The 18,371-nt window shown below is 33.6% G+C and overlaps 1 protein-coding gene across 1 annotated transcript; it reads left to right on the plus strand.

The window, feature by feature from the left end:
* Positions 1-296: 296 nt before the first annotated feature.
* Positions 297-11,409, plus strand: LOC108905343 (protein jim lovell). The gene is made up of 3 exons (XM_018708172.2): positions 297-1,284; positions 7,794-7,916; positions 10,799-11,409. The coding sequence occupies exons 1-3, from the start codon at positions 297-299 to the stop codon at positions 11,407-11,409; spliced, it is 1,722 nt and encodes a 573-aa protein (XP_018563688.1).
* The last annotated feature ends 6,962 nt before the right edge of the window (positions 11,410-18,371 follow it).

Genomic DNA, 18,371 nt, shown 5'->3' on the forward strand with positions numbered 1-18,371 from the left:
AAGGAAAACGTTCGTCATATAATTGCAATGCTCTTGCAGCATTCTGGTAATACTTGTACAAATATAGCGCATTTTCCATTCAAACTACTACTTTTATGAAACATTGCGTCGTATGTGAGCTACAGTTATAAGACATAAAAGAAGAGAATGATTTTATTAATTCCTAAACTGTTTGTTGTACTTTCAGCCGTTTCTTTACTAACAGCTTGTCCTTGTTTCAGAAATTCTAAATTTAAAAGAAGAAAGAGAATGACACTTGAGTGACCCCAGCAACCACGACAAAAGCAGCAACCAAGATGACGCAGTCCCACTACTCGCTCCGATGGAACAACCATCAGACCCATATCCTGGCCGCCTTCGACGCCCTCCTCCAGGCCGAAACACTCGTGGACGTGACTTTGGTGTGCGCCGAGACGTCCGTCAGGGCCCACAAGGTGGTCCTGAGCGCGTGTTCCCCCTTTTTCCAGCGGATATTCTCCGAGAACCCCTGCAAGCACCCCGTGATCGTCCTCAAGGACTTCAGCGGTTGGGAGGTGCAAGCCATCGTGGATTTCATGTACAAGGGAGAGATCTCCGTGATACAAGAGCAGCTGCAGAGCCTTATCAAAGCTGCGGAAAGCCTACAAGTTAGAGGATTAGCGAATCAGGACCCTTTCGGAGTAGATAAGGAGTCCACGTCCATTATAAACCAAACACCAACACCTTCCGCCTCGCCGAATGACTACGACAGGAACTACTTCAGCAGCGGAAGGTTTCCCACACCTGGGGTCACTGTGAGGACTCCAGGGGAGAGATCGTCGCCTTTCTCGCCTATTCCTGGACAGAATAACTACGAACCTCCGGTGAAACTGCCTCACATGTCCAGATTATCGTTCCCTGAGACCCTCTTGCCCAGGCAGGAGTGTCAGTCACCTTTGCCGAGGAGGAAACAAGCGAGACCAAGACGTAGATCTGGTGAATTGTGCACAGCCCAGGATCTTTCCACCGGGCTGGTGAAGCCAGGGTCTCCAAGCGAGGAAACAGCGGAAAATCTGTGCATAAAGAAGCAAAATAAAGAGGAGAAGAAGGAGGTGAAGGAAGAGGATAAGTGTAGGACGCCAGAACCCTGCGCTGGAAGTCCAGAGATGGACCTGAGTATACAGAGCTGTAAGGAGTTCCGTTCGTCGCCAGTGAGTGCCCATCCGGTCATGAACTTGAAGCAGGAGATCGAAAGCCATTCACCGTTGCCGTTTCCGCCGATGCCCTCTGTTTCTGCCCTGGCAATGACGCCCCCTCATAGTAAATGTAAGTAGATCAGTTTTATTCTAAGTTGCGGTTTCGCCGCATCATGTACCTAGTCGTTTTTTGTACTGTAGAGTAGTTTGATCGAAAATTGTTGATAATGAACAGGCATAAATGACTTGCCCTTCAGATTTAACCTCACTTTATTTCTTCGACCTAAAAAACACTATATCAAACAAAATTGAAGGCTCAACTGATTTATTAACTGACATATTAAAGTTTGGGCATCAAATCCGAGAACTGAAAGATTTAATTTTATGTAAGTGTACCTATATATTATTACATATATTTCAGGACAGCAGATACCTTTGATTTATTTGGTTTATTTTAATGACTCTGAAAAGGAGCAATTTTTTTCTAATTTGTCACCCTGAATATCTTACATCTCCCAGATACCAATGGTGAGCCATGAAAAACGGACCACCCTGTATATAAATGTTGTATATTACTACATTCTTCGCAACAACAATCTTTTGCGAATTAGAAAAGTGAAACAACATTAAAAAAAAATCAAATAGTCTATAATTTCCTTTCACTACATTTCATTATGTATCATTTTAAACTATGCAGTTTAATATCAAAAAAGTTCCAAAGTTCCTATGACCCAAGATTAGTCTCGAAAATCATTTTCTCAAAATTCAGGGAGGTTTTTCACGAGGATCACTCTCCAAAGCGTCAGAATTTCAATCATTTACACATCACTTTTTACATAACCTAAATATTTCCATTAGTTTATGAAATATCAGACTGGCAAGTTTTGGACAAATATAATGTATTATTTAATAGATTAAAATAACTGCTACTACTGCCCTTTAATTTTTTTCGAAAATCGAGTCGATCGTGACATCTTCACTACTTTTTGTCTATATCTGATTTTGTCTAGATCCCATCATTTTGTCTATATCTCATCATTTTGTCTATATCTCATCTCATTTTGTCTATATCTCAGCTCATTTTGTCTATATCTCATTTCATTTTGTCTATATCTCATTTTGTCTGTCTCATTTTGTCTATATCTCATTTTGTCTATACCTCATCGGGAAATATCTAGTCTATATCTCATCGGGAAATACTAACACTAATACACAGAAGAACACTAATGCACAGGAACATTTGTAAACTCTTGTCCACTTACTTACTTATCTTGAATTCTCCAAATTTTTCCTGATTCTTAATACCTTTCCTAATTTTAGTTTCTGTAAGACTGTCCTAGTGTCTAATAATTATATGCGAACGAAAGAGAGGTTCTTCTGCTTCAGATTGTTACATTGCTTCTCCTCTCACTTCCACTATTTCCATTAATTCTTTTTCTTCTCGTTTGTCTGTTTCTGGTCCTGATAGCTTCATAAAATACTCACGTCATTTTTTTATTTCGTTTCTTGTGTTAAGATGTCCCTATTTTTGTTTTTTTGTTCTTCAGCGGTCCGTTTTTCCTTTCCTCAGACCTCTGTAGAGCATTTTAACATCACCCGCTGGGTCTTTCTGCATTTTTCTCCAGACTTCTCCCAATTGCTATTTTATTTTTCCATTATCACTCTCTTAACTACTATTCGTTGTATCTACATTATCCGTATTTATTCTTGTGTTTTTTCGAATTTAGGTATTGTTTTCATAACCTTTTCTTTTCTTCTGTTCCACTGTCCTTGGCTGTTTTTAGTATTATGTTTTTTAATTCCATCCATAGTTCTTCTAGATTCATATCTTTCTTCTTGTAAATTTATAAATCCTTATGTTTGTGTAATCCAGTGTTTTCTATTTACGGGAGTTCTTACTGGGATGTTCATCAGCTATTTCGATTTTTACAACCTCCAGGAAATGATTGCTACCTTTGCCATACCCTCTCTTAATCCTGACGTCAACTCCAATCTAAATTAACGAAAACTCTCAGAAAAGGAAAAACATAAATATTCTAACTGTACCAAAAACACATCAGTCGTCGGTACCAAAATATGTACGGTAGCCTAGAGCCAGAATTAAAGACTGGAGTCTAAATCTTTCGCAAAGGATCACTTGTTTAAGGATTTTAGGTGTTAGTACGTACAAACGGAACTACATGTTTTTTTATACAACTATAATTGCGATGACACTTGATGAGATTGTGCCGCAGAAGCAACAACCTCAGTCGCTTAACGGCATAGTGTGTTACCGTCCTTATATTGTACGAGATTGTAGCGTTGTTTAGTCATGTGAAAGTCAGTCGGTGCACTATACTGATCCAAAACGGGGAAAATTTTAACTTTGCTGTTAGAAGTCACGTTTTGCTAAAATATGTGCAACTAGTTTTACATAATACAATAATTATAACATACATAACTGGCGTTATTAAATTGATTATTAGCCAATGGTCTCGAATTTCCGTAAAACTGCTACTAGTGATTTTTTTGCAAAAATCCGATTAAAATTAAATTGGTACTCGTCTTTTCTTAGCGCAGTACTTTTTCTTAGTTAATTAAATTTCTGTAATTCACTGGAGGACTTGCCCGGAAAAAATTACCAAAGTTTAACTGGAATTGGGTCCAGCTATAGAATGTGTTACATATAAAGGTATTAATTTGAAAAAAAAATGTCTAAATTAAATCTCTCGTATTAGTAGTTTTTCGTGAAGCGGTAATTTTGTAGTTAGTTAGTGCAAAAAATACAGCAATCGATTTCATAGATCAGTACCGCTAGTTATTCCAAAACAAACGTGACTTTAATTTGGACAGGAATTCACAGATAGAAGCGTAGAAACTTTAGTAGAGGCATTTTTTGAAAACCGTGTTACCGCACGATTCCTAGATCAATTTACAAATATGGAAAGCCGGATTCATTGCGCATAACTTTTGTCGTTGACATTTTGTTCTAATGCCTGTTCAGAAAAATGCATTTTTTTAAGGATTGACTCATGGAAAACCCTTAGTGTTATATCTCGTTGGAAAGGTCTTTCCATGCTTTATCCCGTGGTGAAACGTAATGTCATTTACCTCAATATGGAAACCTATAGATGGCGTTACTTCAAAAGAATGTCGTTTTATGGATTTTTCTCGAAAATTTTAAATGTAATGCTATGGGTTTCTTTACGTTAATGAATTCAGCACAAACAATTAATAAATATAGTATAAGTTTGGAATTTATAACGAAAGTGTTGTTTATTTATTGATTTTATTATCCGAGTTTAGGTTGTTTCACTTTTTCTCAAAAAAAGTGAAATAGCAGCATAAAACTTTTTATAGGTTAGTTCGAAGAGCAAATAGATACATTGTGACGCCAAAAAAGATTCGATATTTTTTTGTTATCAAGTAATTCGCAAATTAATGAGCAAAAAATAAATGATGATAATGAATTGAGGAACACGACGCTAACGAAAAAACATTTAGTAACCGAAACAAAATGCGTTTATAAAAATTTTTTTCCCGAAGCTCTAGGGCCTATTTTAACAAAAAATCGAGATTCCCACCGATTTTGAGGAATTTTTTGAGGTTAGGGGAAAATTCTGGCGTGATGGAGCATTTGTGATGGCTCCATCGTCTGCAACGAGCCAAAATACAGGGGTGTATCATGCTCTGTTAAAAAGCACATAAAAAATGTGTGTCTGTTACTAAGCGTATTGTATAAAAACATGTTACTGTAATAATCATTCAGTTACTTTTTTATTTGATTAGATATATTTGTCACACCGAAAAGGAAAAGAAAACTTTCTTTTTCATTTTCAAAACTCTAATCAAAGCAATTCTTTCAGTTTTCAAAATTTAACGAATTATTTGAAGTTATTAACTTCAAATAAATACTATAATACTTATTTTCTACGACTGAGACATTTGCTGTTAAAAAAGCAAATTTATAAAATCAACTATTCTTTTCACTATAGCAGGAAAAAACAGTCAAATACAAAATGTAACAAAGTATGCCCCCAAACAAATAATTGTAATAACCATTTTTAATATTGGTTGGTATTATTTCAATATATAACTTTTTTCTCAAATACAAATGACTGAACTGGAATACATTTTCTGAACAAAAACTAACTACTCTAAAATATAAATGAATATGACTGATCTGAAGTTTTCTAAAATAAAAGTAGCTAAAAAAGAAATTTATGCTTCCTGAAATACTGCTGGTAGCTAGATGCAAATACGATATTTTAATACAAAAGCTGGATATATGTTTAAAGGTCAAAAGATACTGAATGAAGAACGTATACTATTTTTTTTTTGAAAATTTGTTTGCAATTGTTAAGCTTAGTTAAACTCTAGTATGTTAAATTTCATGAATTTATAAACGACAATATTTTTTGTATAGACTAGAAATTTCCAATATATTCAATTTCTTGTTCATTTAAAAAACCTAGAAGGCACTGGAAATACCAGAGGATAAAAATTAGCCAAATATTTACACTATCTATAACTGATAATAATTAATTAGAGTCTACTTATGAACCCAAAATTTTAAAGGTTTCAGATACGATCAAAGACTGAATTAACATATCCTGTTTTGTTTGTCTATGAAATGTAAATATTTATTAATAATTTATTTTTATTTCTCACCTCAAGTTTCTCTTCATTTTCCATAATAGAAGTGTATGAGATATTTTAAATATAAGGATTCGCATGGAATCACCTGCATTGGCCCTCAAATTGAACTGAACTGAGTTCTTCAAAAATTAAATGAACTTTTGCAATCAGTATATTTATTTTTTTTTAATAATTACTTATAGCCTAACTTAAAAAACAGTTTGTGAGGTATATATCTAATCCTGTATTCAAACAAAAGTAGCTGATGTACAGCTGTGGACAATAAAACGTTTCCATTCAAAATTGGGGCACTGACTGACCACGGTGCATTTTAACCTTTTACAAATAGGAACCAATGCTGTAAGAAGCAGCTGTGTGTACTGTTTTTATGTTCATTTAAAAAGTATTAAAATGCGGTAAATAAGGATCACAAATAAAATAATGCTTTTTATGGATAATATTGTACACCCTAATTTAGATATTTAGATACAGGGTGTTTCTGAAATAAGTGCGTTTTTAGAAAAGGGTGATAACTCATAACGCACGTGCACAAGATGCACAGAGTCGGCTTACATTTGTGATTAATTTTCTTAATTAATTTTATCGAAATCAGAAGCATTTGGATCATCCGTTGCTTAATAAAAGTTGCTCATTTTCAAGGAATGCACGTATTTCAAAAACACCCTGTATATTTAATTTGGAATCCGATATTTCTCGATTTTGTTTTTTTTTTTTTTGTTAATGAGCAGACAGTCAAAATCATTATGCTACAATTATAGTATTATAATTATTATTTGTAAAAAATAGTATTAAAACTTGGTTTATAATTAAACACTGTCACAAAATAAAAATTTGCCTTAAAATTGTATCCATTAATAATATTGTTTTATATGAGGCCTACTTGTCGCCGAATTTTGTAACTCTATTTTCATCGCGCCATATTAAAACAACCTATCAATGTTTTTAATATTCTATCTGTTTTATAAAAAATCGAACCATTCTGTATAATGTATTAAAAAAAACCTAATAAACAAATAAATTAAAAGTATTTACAAATACGTCACAAAAAAAAACCTGAAAATATCAGAAACAAATTGGAGAGTCTATTGACACAATTGCATGATACTATCAACAAGACTACAGTAAGTCACTACTGGTTGCCTACATTATAACTGACGAAACTGAATTTACTTGGTTTACTGTTTTAGTAATTCCAACTGATCAATTTTCCATAATTTTTTACAAAAATCGTTCTACATCAGATTTTAGGTGTCTTTACAATCTCTCATTTGCTGCGGGTTGACTAAATATGTGACGTTACAATAAAGGAGTCTATTAGGAGGAGCTTACTCTCAACAGCAAAGTCACAGTAACCGCTGGCAGCATTTTATTGTTCGCAGCTGTAGTACACGTACTTTTTGCCCATTACATTATTAACAATTTGACTCCGTACATCTAAAATAATGGTAGAAATAAATAATTGCGGTATTATTACAGTTAATACTGTTACTATTAGGATAAACGTTCCGTCAATGTTTCCCTCGTTATAAAAGCGACCCACCCATACTAATTTCCATAAATCGTTTCGTAACGTCTCTCCAATAGCGAAGACAGATCGGAAAATGCACGTATCGCCATATCGGTCGATCCGGACGCCTTATTAATAATTTCAATATTCATACGTACGGCGGGAATAATTTATACTCGCGTTATAACCGCATAAATCGTTAATAAGCTCACAATAAATATTAACGGACCTTTTAGCTCGTTATTAATTCCCACATATCTTCAAGGATTCATTCCGTTCTACGGAATGAAAGTTTCTACACGGACTGAGATTTTTGCAGAATGCTTTGCCGCATTGTTTTGAATTTATCCGCTAAATTCGTCTTAGCGGGCAAAAATTTCCCAGAGCGTAACTGCACAAGTGCTAGAACATTTATCTAGCATGCACGTGTCCATAATCTTTATTCTTCACAAAAATAATCTTGAAAAAAATAACAAAAAATTGATTTTTTTTAGTTTTTGGACTCGATTCACCCCTTGGACTGTTCCCACCTGGATTAGATGGCTGCAGGAATCCTCTGTTCGATATGCCCGATCCTAGGACAACGCCAGACTCCCAAATTTTCGCAAAGAAAAAAAGTAAGAACAGTTTACTCATTAAAAAATATTAGTTAATCGTAACACTGTTATATTTTATATCTCACCGATACTCACTTGCATGTCTGTAGTTAAGACATCAAAAATAGTTGGATCATTCGTCGGTATGGCGTTCCAATAGGCGCGAAACCGGTATATGTCTGGTGGAACTACTGACGAATGATCCTAGATAGTCCACATTAGTCCACAGAGAACTTTCGAACTTTTCTTCAATTTAATACCACATTTAGGAACTGGGACATCTTCCAGAATGATCGGGACTGTTCAATCCTCCTAGAATCAAAATAAAACAATTTAGAGTATGTTATCTGTATACAAAAATCAGTATGAGGTACACCCCATTGAATATATATCCAGTAACAATATGTTTTAATATTTTAGCTATAGACTTTTTATTTGGTATGTGTATTTGTTTCTTTGAATGCAATATTATTCTCGAATAAGGAAGAAAATAACACAAAGGGATCTTCACCTCATTGAGCACCCCATACATTTTATATCCCTAAGCCCATGACTTTCTAATTTTCATTTTTTAATACAAAATTATTTTTTTTAAACGTTTTGGTCTCTGAACACCGTATGACTTTCCAGTAGAACAAGAAAATCTTGAAGAGAATTGCATGCATAGAAGTTTGAAAAAAGTTTATAAGAATATGGTTTCAAGGATATTTATAAGATGTTTTTTTATCAAGATTCTTCGAGACCAATATTTGAACAGTCGCAGTATTGTCCATATAAACTTTTTCCACTTATAAAAATAAAATATTCGGGTATCCAGTATTTTCAGTACATTCAATGCTGAATAAGTATTTTCACAGTAGACAAAATTCTTATAAAAGGTTTTTTTCTTATATAATTTACAGGGGCATTCACTTAATATTCTACTTTCCTTTTTTCTTAATAAATTATTTAAGTAACAAAGCAAATATATGACTTGTATACAAGGTGTTCCACCTAAGAGGTTGGTTTTAATAAAAGTTGCCTGGAATCATTTGGGCCATGTAAAGAAAATATTTTTAGCTTTACAGGATGTTCCATTTCTCGTGGGCGCTACATAACTTTGTTATTTTAAATGGAACACCCTGTATATTATTGCGTTTTTTAATTCTTTCGCTAATATTAGGTAGAGTTTATTAAATGTACATTATGTTTAAAACTTACCGTTTTCGAGATATTCTTCTAGAAAAATCAGGTTCTTTTCTAAAGTCCGAAAAATTAGCTATGTAACAGCACAAGAAGGCCTTACAAAACCACTTTTCTCTCACATTTTATCAGACCTGGGACTGACAGTGTCAATATTTACTGGCATGTTTAAAAAGTGGTTTGACAAACAAAAGTAAACCACTAACAACAACTAAAACAAAACGTAAAACGAAACAAACTGAAACTCGGAACACAACAAGGAGAAGAATACTTAGACCGCCGATTTACATCAATTGCTCGAAGTGTACTGCATGTTGATTATACACAAACGAATTCGGTTTTTAAAAGACTATTCAACATTGGTCAGCATAAATTTCGCCATAAAATGGTTAAACAAAATATGCTTGCATGTAAAATTAGTAGGGATTATTAAAGTGCTTTTTTTAGTCCATATGCATTTTGGTTTTATAAAATATAATTTTAGTTCAGCGGAAACTAAAAGTTAAAATAAATTTCAACATAAGACAATAAAAGAAAGTACAGCATGAAAAAATAGTACATACTTAACATATTTTAGCCCAAAGAGACTGTAGTTCTACAAAATATCAATTTAGTTCAGCGAGAGCTAAAAATTAAAATAAATTTATAACAAAAAAACAAACAAAAGAATTATTATCGTTCTGCAAGTGCAAAGAGTTAAAATAAAACTTGACATAAAATGAAAATATTGTTGCCATAGACCAAAGACTAAAAACTTCTGAACTTAGAAAGATTTTAGTTTTATCGTATATCGTTTATGATAATATGAAAATATCAAAATTACAGTTAAAATAGTTTAATTAAAATTTTGTGGGAAAAAAAAATAATTATACTTTTACTTGAGAGGGTACAACATACTATATTACATACCAAATGACTGAAGTGCATATTTTAAATGTGAGACAAAATGTTCGCCTGAAACATGAAAACGCATTTTAGTCCTTTAGGGCTATAAAGGGTGTTTTAAAATAACGTACCACAAATTATAGGGGTAATAAAATATCAAAAAAGGAAAGATTATAATTTTCTCTGTATTCAAGATTATTAAATGTAAGTCTCAATATTTCCGAGTCTGAATAACGTACACGTTTTGCGCATAGATGACAAGATAGAGTAATTTATGTCAAAATGAATTGTGAAAACTGTAGGTTTCTAACTCTTAGGTTTAGACGCTATCTAGCCTCATTTAGAGAGCTGAAATCGTGATTTTTTTCAAAGACCACTGATTATCTCGAAAAAGGTAAAAACTGTTAAACACCATATACATTTAATAAACTCTACCTAGTATTAACCAAGGAATTCAAAAGTGCAATAATATACAGGGTGTTCCATTAAAAATAACAAAGTTATGTAGCGCCCACGTGAAATGGAGCACCCTGTAAAGCTAAAAATATTTTCTTTACATAGCCCACATGATTCCAGACAACTTTTATTAAAACCATTTTCTTATAAATTTGACAGTTACAGAGTTACAGAAAAATCCCTCTTAAGTGGAACACATTCTATTTCTTTGAGATCGTAAGAAAATTTCCTAAAAAAATAATTTAAATTGACTTATTTTGATTCCACGAGACTGGACAAATTTTCTGGGACTACCTTATTTCTGTATCACTTTATTCAACATTTCTCAATATTGCCACACTTCGCGTCTTTTTTAATTAACTTTTTTCCCTTTTTTTTAGTGGGGCGACCAAAGGGACAGCACTCGGCCCCCCGCGGCGGCCCCCCTCGCTCCTGGACCAACGCCGAGTTGACCGAGGCCCTCCAGCACGTATGGAACAAGAAGATGACAACCAGCCAAGCCTCCAGGATATTCGGCATCCCCTACAACTCCCTCCTGATGTACGTCCGGGGCAAGTACGGCAAGAGCCTCAAGCTAGAGCAGCTCCGGAAGGACTGCATAGGGGGCCCGAACCCCCCCATGGACATCCTCTCTATGGGCGGCGGCAACAACAACAACAACTCCTGCAAGAACGAGCGGGAACCGGAGCAGATCCAGCCGAACACGAGGCCTTCCAGTACGGAGGAACAGCCGCCTCAACCTCCCGTTTTCAATCCGTTCGCCCACAACTTCTACCCGGACTTCGGGACGGGGTTCCCCATTCCGGTGAGCATGATCCATCTGTTGCCGCAGAGCGAAAAGAGCAGGGAGCACTACGCGCAGCAGCAGGCCTTAGAAGAGGACTGCAAAGAGCGCGTGAAAGAGCTGGACGACGAGCAGGATATGTTCCGACCCCCAGCGCTCTCTGTCGAGGACAGGAGGGAGCTCGTGCAGCAGAACGGGCAGGATTAGGTGTAGATGGCGTTGGTGTCGTGACTCGTCCAAAAAGTCGCGATGTACAGCGGTCTGCCGGGCGGGCGAATGGCTACCGATGATATTTTTCATAAATAACGAAAACTGCTTTTGATTTAGTTGAGAAAATTGAGATGCATTTCATTTTCAGTGCAATTGTTACAAGGAAAAGACACCAAATAGCCTAGAAATAAAAGAGAGAGCGGTATTTTCTCGGAAAGTGTTGATATTTTAATATAACTGCATTAATTGCATAGAAATTCTGGATGGTAAGAAATTGTTTTTCGACACAGATGGGCGAACGGTAATAAGGGTGCCTTTTTATACAAACTTTCCCAAAAATAAGTAATGTATATCTTCTTAAAAGGTGACTAAGTACACTTTATTTGCAATATTTTAAAAGTTCTTACATGTATCCACATTTTAACAGTCTAGATCTAGATACTAATCTATATAATACAGAATTATTCAGATCCTATAAATTACAGTTAAAACAAATTGAACAGTTTTTGGGAAATTCCGGTCCATATACAAAGTGTTTTGGGAAAGGTACCATGAGGAGCTGATAGATCACCATGAACCTACCATCTTACAATTTTGAGATACAGAATCTCAAGAAAAAGAATTTTCTGTTTTAAACAGTGGTAAATCCTTCAGTGGTATTAGTTTTTGAGTATTTGAGGTCGCTAGTTACGACGTTTTCATTTTATGACATTTTTTTTTAGGTTAGGTGCACAGAGTATGTCCTATAGTACAATGCAAAATTTGATTCTTCATAAAAAGGGACTCTTGTTGAAATAGAAATGCACCCTTTTTGAGAAAAATAACTGAACCAAATGGGCCATGTTCCATGGGAAACTTATTTGGATGTAGATAAATGGATCTTGATCAAGTTACTTTTGTTTTAGAAGTATTCTTTTTTCTCTTTAGAGAGCTGTAGGCTTTCAAGGAAAAAATTAACTAACAATATGATTTCACATAACTTTTAAAAGAAGCAAATTTATACTACTTGATCTAAATCGATTTATATTGGTTGATAACGAAAGTCAGTTGCGTTTTTTCACAAAAGAAAACGGATCATTTTCGACAAGAATAATTTTTTTTGTAAAGAAACTAACCTCAAAAAACTTATATCACAAAATATCACTGAGAAATATCGTATCTAGTTGATGTTCAAAAACTAATAAACAGAGATATTTTGCATTCCCAAAAACTTACCTGTCTAACGTATTTTCAAAACGTTCAAAGTGAAATAATGAAATTAAGGATGAAACATGGACAGTCACCTTTTACTCAAAACCTAGGATCCAATTAGTGCATACCGGCCTTAAGAGGGCTTTATAGCATATTAGGCAACCAGCAATACATTTTTATAGATTTTATTACACAGTGTGTCTAAATATGAATTAGTGCACAAATAATAGACTTCCCTACATTCAAACGCAGATTTTCTATAAAATGGAATTACTTTTTGTTGTAAAGAAATTTGTAATTCACCGCTTTTGAACAAGCGGCATGGTAAATTACAAATTTCTTTCCATTTTATAGAATATATGTGTTAAAATGGGGGAAAGTCTTATATGTGCATTAATTCATATTTAATAAAATCTATAAAAATGTATTGTTGGTTGCCTATTTGCTATAGAGCCCTCCTAAATCTAATATTAATAAAACATCACAAAGGACTTTTAAGGTACCCCTGAAAAGATATCATTTGCTCTACATACCTCGATTAATATACATTTATAAAAGTTTATTTAAAAAGGTTTCGTTATTCTTTAAAGTAATATCCGTCACAATAAAGTCGAGAGACCAATTACCACCATAGGCGACGTAGAAAAAATGGATGCAGTTATTCCAAAAGAATATATTTCGTAAAAATTCAACCACCACACTTTCTATTCGACAATGATTTTAAAAATTCGATCCTTGCGGGCCGCTGTACATGCGACGTTAATCTAAACCATAGGGGCAATATTAGAGCTAGTATTAAGATAGAGAATTATGTAAAAAAAACGAGGCTAAAGGTCGTGGGACCGTTCTGTTATAATTTACGAATCAATTTTGTTTGTGAGGCCGCAGGACCAAGTGAGAGTCATGCGGCGATTGTTGTTTAAATGTTTATTGATTAGAATAAGCTGTCGTGCTTCCTAATTTTGAAATAATTTCTCCGGTACTAAGAAAGGTTCGTCAAATTCTGAGGTGAATTCACGCAGGAATGTACATAATAATAAAATGAAAATAACAATTCTCTTCACTCGGAATTTGGTTATTATAAGACTGATATATCATATTGCCAACGTTCCAACCTATTTAAAAGTTATTATTTATCTACTATAACCACTTTATATATACAGTTCCTGAGATATACAGATTTTTTACCAAATATTTACTGAATATTCTATATACAAAGGTTTTCTGTTCATTCATTCCTCCCAGTCCCGAGGGTGGCAAGCCCCCCCTCCCCCCTGTAATCCAAGGGGGGCAAAGTTTACCCGAGGGGCCTACATCACTTCAAACTGCGATATTAGTAATTTTTTATAAACAGTTTGTACAGTATACAGATTATATGTAGTTACTACAGTATTTCGTTCGACAGATATATTTTTGATCTCAAGAGATCCACCGGTTTTTCAGTATTTTTATATCCCTGATACAGCCTATAGTTACAGATAATATAAACTTTTTATAACATTACATTTACAGAATAATATATTCATATATGAATACAGTTGGAACAGACTGACAGTTTCGTTGATTTTTTAACAGCGTTTCAATAATGTGATTCAAATCTTTCGTTTTCACTTTCCTTTAAGAATATTTGGCAAAATGATTAATAGAGCCCCGCTGTCCAGATGCGCCCCCTAAGCGGATAAAATTTATCGCTTATTTTCAAAGAATCGTCTCGATTCCGAGGAGTTGCTGGGAGGCGGATTTGGGGTGCGTGGCGACCAAGAAAAAGCGGTCTAGGTTATTGTACAAAATTTACCGGAAAAAGAGCCTTTAGAACTAAAAAATTAAAAGATGTTTGTACAAATTATGTGTTGACTATGTGTATGTACGAAAATTTCTGATTCGCAGACTATTATAGAGACTTGGTGTAAGAGTAACAAATTTTGCAGGTATATCGTGAGATTTGTTAGGAAATTGTATAAAAAATAAATAATTTTAGGCAACATAGGTATACGGTCAACAATGTACAAATTATTCTCTCTATTTTGGCTGCAAGTTAAAAAAAGACAACCGCTTTTCGTATAGGGTTCCATAGGTAAAACTAAAGTTATGTGATATGAAATATATTTTTACAAGTATTTTTTGCAATAATCCCAACGTATTTACTAACGCCTAAGCCAAGGTACTTGTTTCACAGTATTTTTACCAGGATAATCTGCAAAATTTTCAGAATTGATTTTTTTGAACACACAGATAACTCAATTTTTACATTTTAATATCAAAATCCCAACAACGATGCGGTATGACCGCATTTTTACAAGGTTTGGGTTTTTCTGTCCTGGCAAATTTCGCAGATTGTCCTGGAGATGAGCTTTTCGAACAACTAATAATTTGCACTTAGTAAAATTATAGAAGGGCACCTAACCATGCATTTTTCTACATCCATGCAGGGTATTGTGAGTTCAAACTTGCAGTTTCAAAATTTAATCAATAACATACAATACAAAGTTTAAGACACATCACTAGAGTAATATATTCTATTTTAATTTTTTCATGCATCGTCTGCTTGAAGCAACCAAGGGACATTTGTCGCGTGAGCCGCAAAGAAATGGTCTCTGTTTTATTTGAATGTTCGTATTCGTTTTCCGTTTCTATCGAAGCAGTATTTTTTACAGAATAGTGTATAAATTTATTATATTAGAATTTTTAAAATGTGATAACAGCTACTCAGAACTGGGTAGTAATTGTTAGATATTAGAATATAGATACTGGGAGATGTCATATATTTCTGTACATTGTTTAATCATAAGTGTATATGACAGCTCCAGATAGTAAGTGAGATATATATGTTACCACTTTAACTCTTTTTTTTCTTCTAAATGTATTTATTATACTCGATTCTAAACTCTGTTGTTCTTTGTGTTTTTTTTTGTAGTTTTTAATTGTAAGTTTTATGAGAACAAACTTCTAAACTGAACAAAACTACGGTTGTGCACATAGTATTATTTTTGTATCTTGCTTTTATTTAAATGAAGCTTTAAAGTTCCTTTAGTATGTTTTAAATTCGTTATATTATAGGACACTTTGGCTCGACGGTTATCCTTGCTGCAATACGTTGCCTTGGAATAATTTTCGAGTTGCCACAAATATAATTACAGATAACTTAAAGATGGTGCTGGTATAGATAATATTAAGTTGTACATATAATAACAAACACACAGACATTCCTGAGAAAAGTATTATTAGTTTTAATATAATTTGCATGTAGTTGTAGACATTGAGTTCCTCTTTTGTTTTTATAGCACGGTTTAGATTTAACGCAGCACGGATTTATTTATAAAATAATAAATGATACTTTATTTACAGCACAAAGCACAAAATAGACAATATGTAAAATATTTTTATAAACAGGGTATAATTTTACAAAGCAAAGAAATAGTACCGAAAATACTCAGTTCGTCTCGTCGTTTTTAAAGAGTTTTAACTTTAGTGCAATATTTCTTGTTGATTACGTGCATTGGGCATTAAAATTTGTAAAATATAAAGCGAGAATTTTCAAAATTCTTGAGAAAAAGGAACGTAACCCCTGGCATTATTGTGTATAAAAATTAATGTTGCAATCATATATTATGGTGCAATCACTGTAAAAACAATAGCTAATGGTTAAGTAAATAAGAGATACCAACAATCGGCACCTCGTACCGCGAATTTCGTTTCCGTTTGAACTTTTTATTTGGGAAAAAAATGAAAACAGGGTAAGATTAACAATATCCATATATAGATTTATTTAAAAGAATACAATATATGAATGTATACCAAGCAGATGATACAGTATACAAGATATATAACTATATGAATACGAGCAAGCCAGTTCGTTGCTGGCACTTTCAGCGGCAACAAACTGTTTTGTGATACGTACGAGGTGTTTAAAAGTGCGATGTCACTTGGTAAATAAACGATGTATTATAAATATGTAGGTACATACAATATACAAAATAGATATTTGATAATTAGGTAGGCTTAGTTTTTGATGATGTTAAACAAAATAAATAAAGCTTCGTGAAAAAACAGTCGTCTCATTTGGTACCATACCATTTTTTGAAAAATAACAAGTTTTTTGGATACGTGAAAATTTTGTACAGATGCGAATAGACTATTTTCAACCAAAATCTTTCTTGAATTTTTTCAAAGCACTAATAAAAGTGAGAACTAAAAAGTTAAAAGGTAACAACGTAAATAAAATATGAAACCGCAGAAAATTCTTTATAAAACATCTAAATATACGTTTAAGAACTCGCTGAAAACGGAGCTGTATCAAATTAACCCTAATTAAAAAAATGTGTGCAAAATTTTCATTAAATAATATACAGAAAGTAAAGAGGGTCATATTTATACACAGGCCACTTTTGACCTTCAGAAACACTTATCAGAAGTTTGTTTTCTCAAATTTCTTGGTCAACACTGACTTTGTTTTTAAACTTTTAGTAATTTAGTAATTCTCATACCCCGCCGCTGAACGAGCAAGTGTGACTTCAAGCAACGGAGCGAATTAATCGCAGCGCATGCAAAGTTGAGAAATGGGCTGTGCATTGTTGTCGAATCTCATAATTTAAAGGAAACGTTAGTAAAAAGTAAATTTCCACACCACCCGCCGCCGTGATGTATTGCTTTTTGCCGCATTTCTTTTATTGAATTGATATTCGACACAAGCCTTATTATCCCGCTGAAACGAAAATTTAATTGTTTTGAATAAGATAAACTATGAAACAGTACCTAACAAGCAATCTAACAAAGAAAACTAAACAGTAATAAATAAATTCTGTTAAATGAAATACCCTAAAAAAGATCTGCTTACTCATCTGATTTTTACAGCATTTGACATACTTGAAATCTTTTGGCTAATCTGGATCCTCTTCCACGGATTTTAAAATTTCTGACTCTAAGTTTCTTTCCTTGCAACAGCATCGTTTTGTCCTGACAAAAAATACACTTTAACCATATCAATTCTTTGTTGATTCGTATACATATTTTTTCAAAATCTCACATAAAAGCTTTAAAAAGGAAACAGAAAAATACGCTGTACCGTCATTGAATACTGAAGTAATTAACTTGATAAGATTTTCACAAACTGAAATAAATGTATAACAGAATGAAGCTGTGATGACGTATTAGGCCGTTCCCGTTCCACTGAATTAACGAGGCAGTTTATTTTTTACCCTTTTACCATCAAGTCATATCAAACCAGGTGTAAAGTCGCCTGGCAGTATGGACTTTTCCTATGGAATTTTGACAGAATAGCGGGGGCTAACCTCCGTTGCAATTCGTAAGCGTTCGAAACAGGATGGGATTTAAACTATGTACGTTTTGACTTTATTGCTGTTCTGTTTAGTTTGGATTAATTTAAAATGTCTAGCACTGACTGGCTGTTGAAGTGGTTGAACAAGAAAAACTGTATCTTATTTAGAATTTTATAACTTTTTAATATTATTTGTTTTAATTCTCCTAAATGTGGCCCTATCTTTTACGTAGTGAAAGTAGTATAATTAGCTAAACTAAGTCTAAGTCATTGGGACTGGGATTCACAAATTAAATATATACATTCCTTAATAATAATAGTAACACACAATTTTTTGTAAATATTTGAAACTATTTTAAAAAAATATTTCACATCAATCAGATCAATGTTTTCATTAATCTTTTTATACAGTGTGTCCTAGATAAGGATGGGATAACGTTAGGATCTAGGAAACGGTAAGAGATGGAGTGGCTCAAATTACAAAAATGTTGTG

Source organism: Anoplophora glabripennis, unplaced genomic scaffold, assembly GCF_000390285.2.
Source record: "Anoplophora glabripennis isolate ALB-LARVAE unplaced genomic scaffold, Agla_2.0 scaffold15, whole genome shotgun sequence".
Lineage (NCBI taxonomy): Eukaryota > Metazoa > Arthropoda > Insecta > Coleoptera > Cerambycidae > Anoplophora > Anoplophora glabripennis.

Coding starts and splice junctions, on each gene's coding strand:
- LOC108905343 (XM_018708172.2), top strand. CDS start 297: ATGACGCAGTCCCACTACTCGCTCCGATGGAACAACCATCAGACCCAT. Junction 1,285..7,793: donor GACGCCCCCTCATAGTAAAT/GTAAGTAGATCA, acceptor GATTTTTTTTAG/TTTTTGGACTCGATTCACCC. Junction 7,917..10,798: donor AATTTTCGCAAAGAAAAAAA/GTAAGAACAGTT, acceptor CCTTTTTTTTAG/TGGGGCGACCAAAGGGACAG.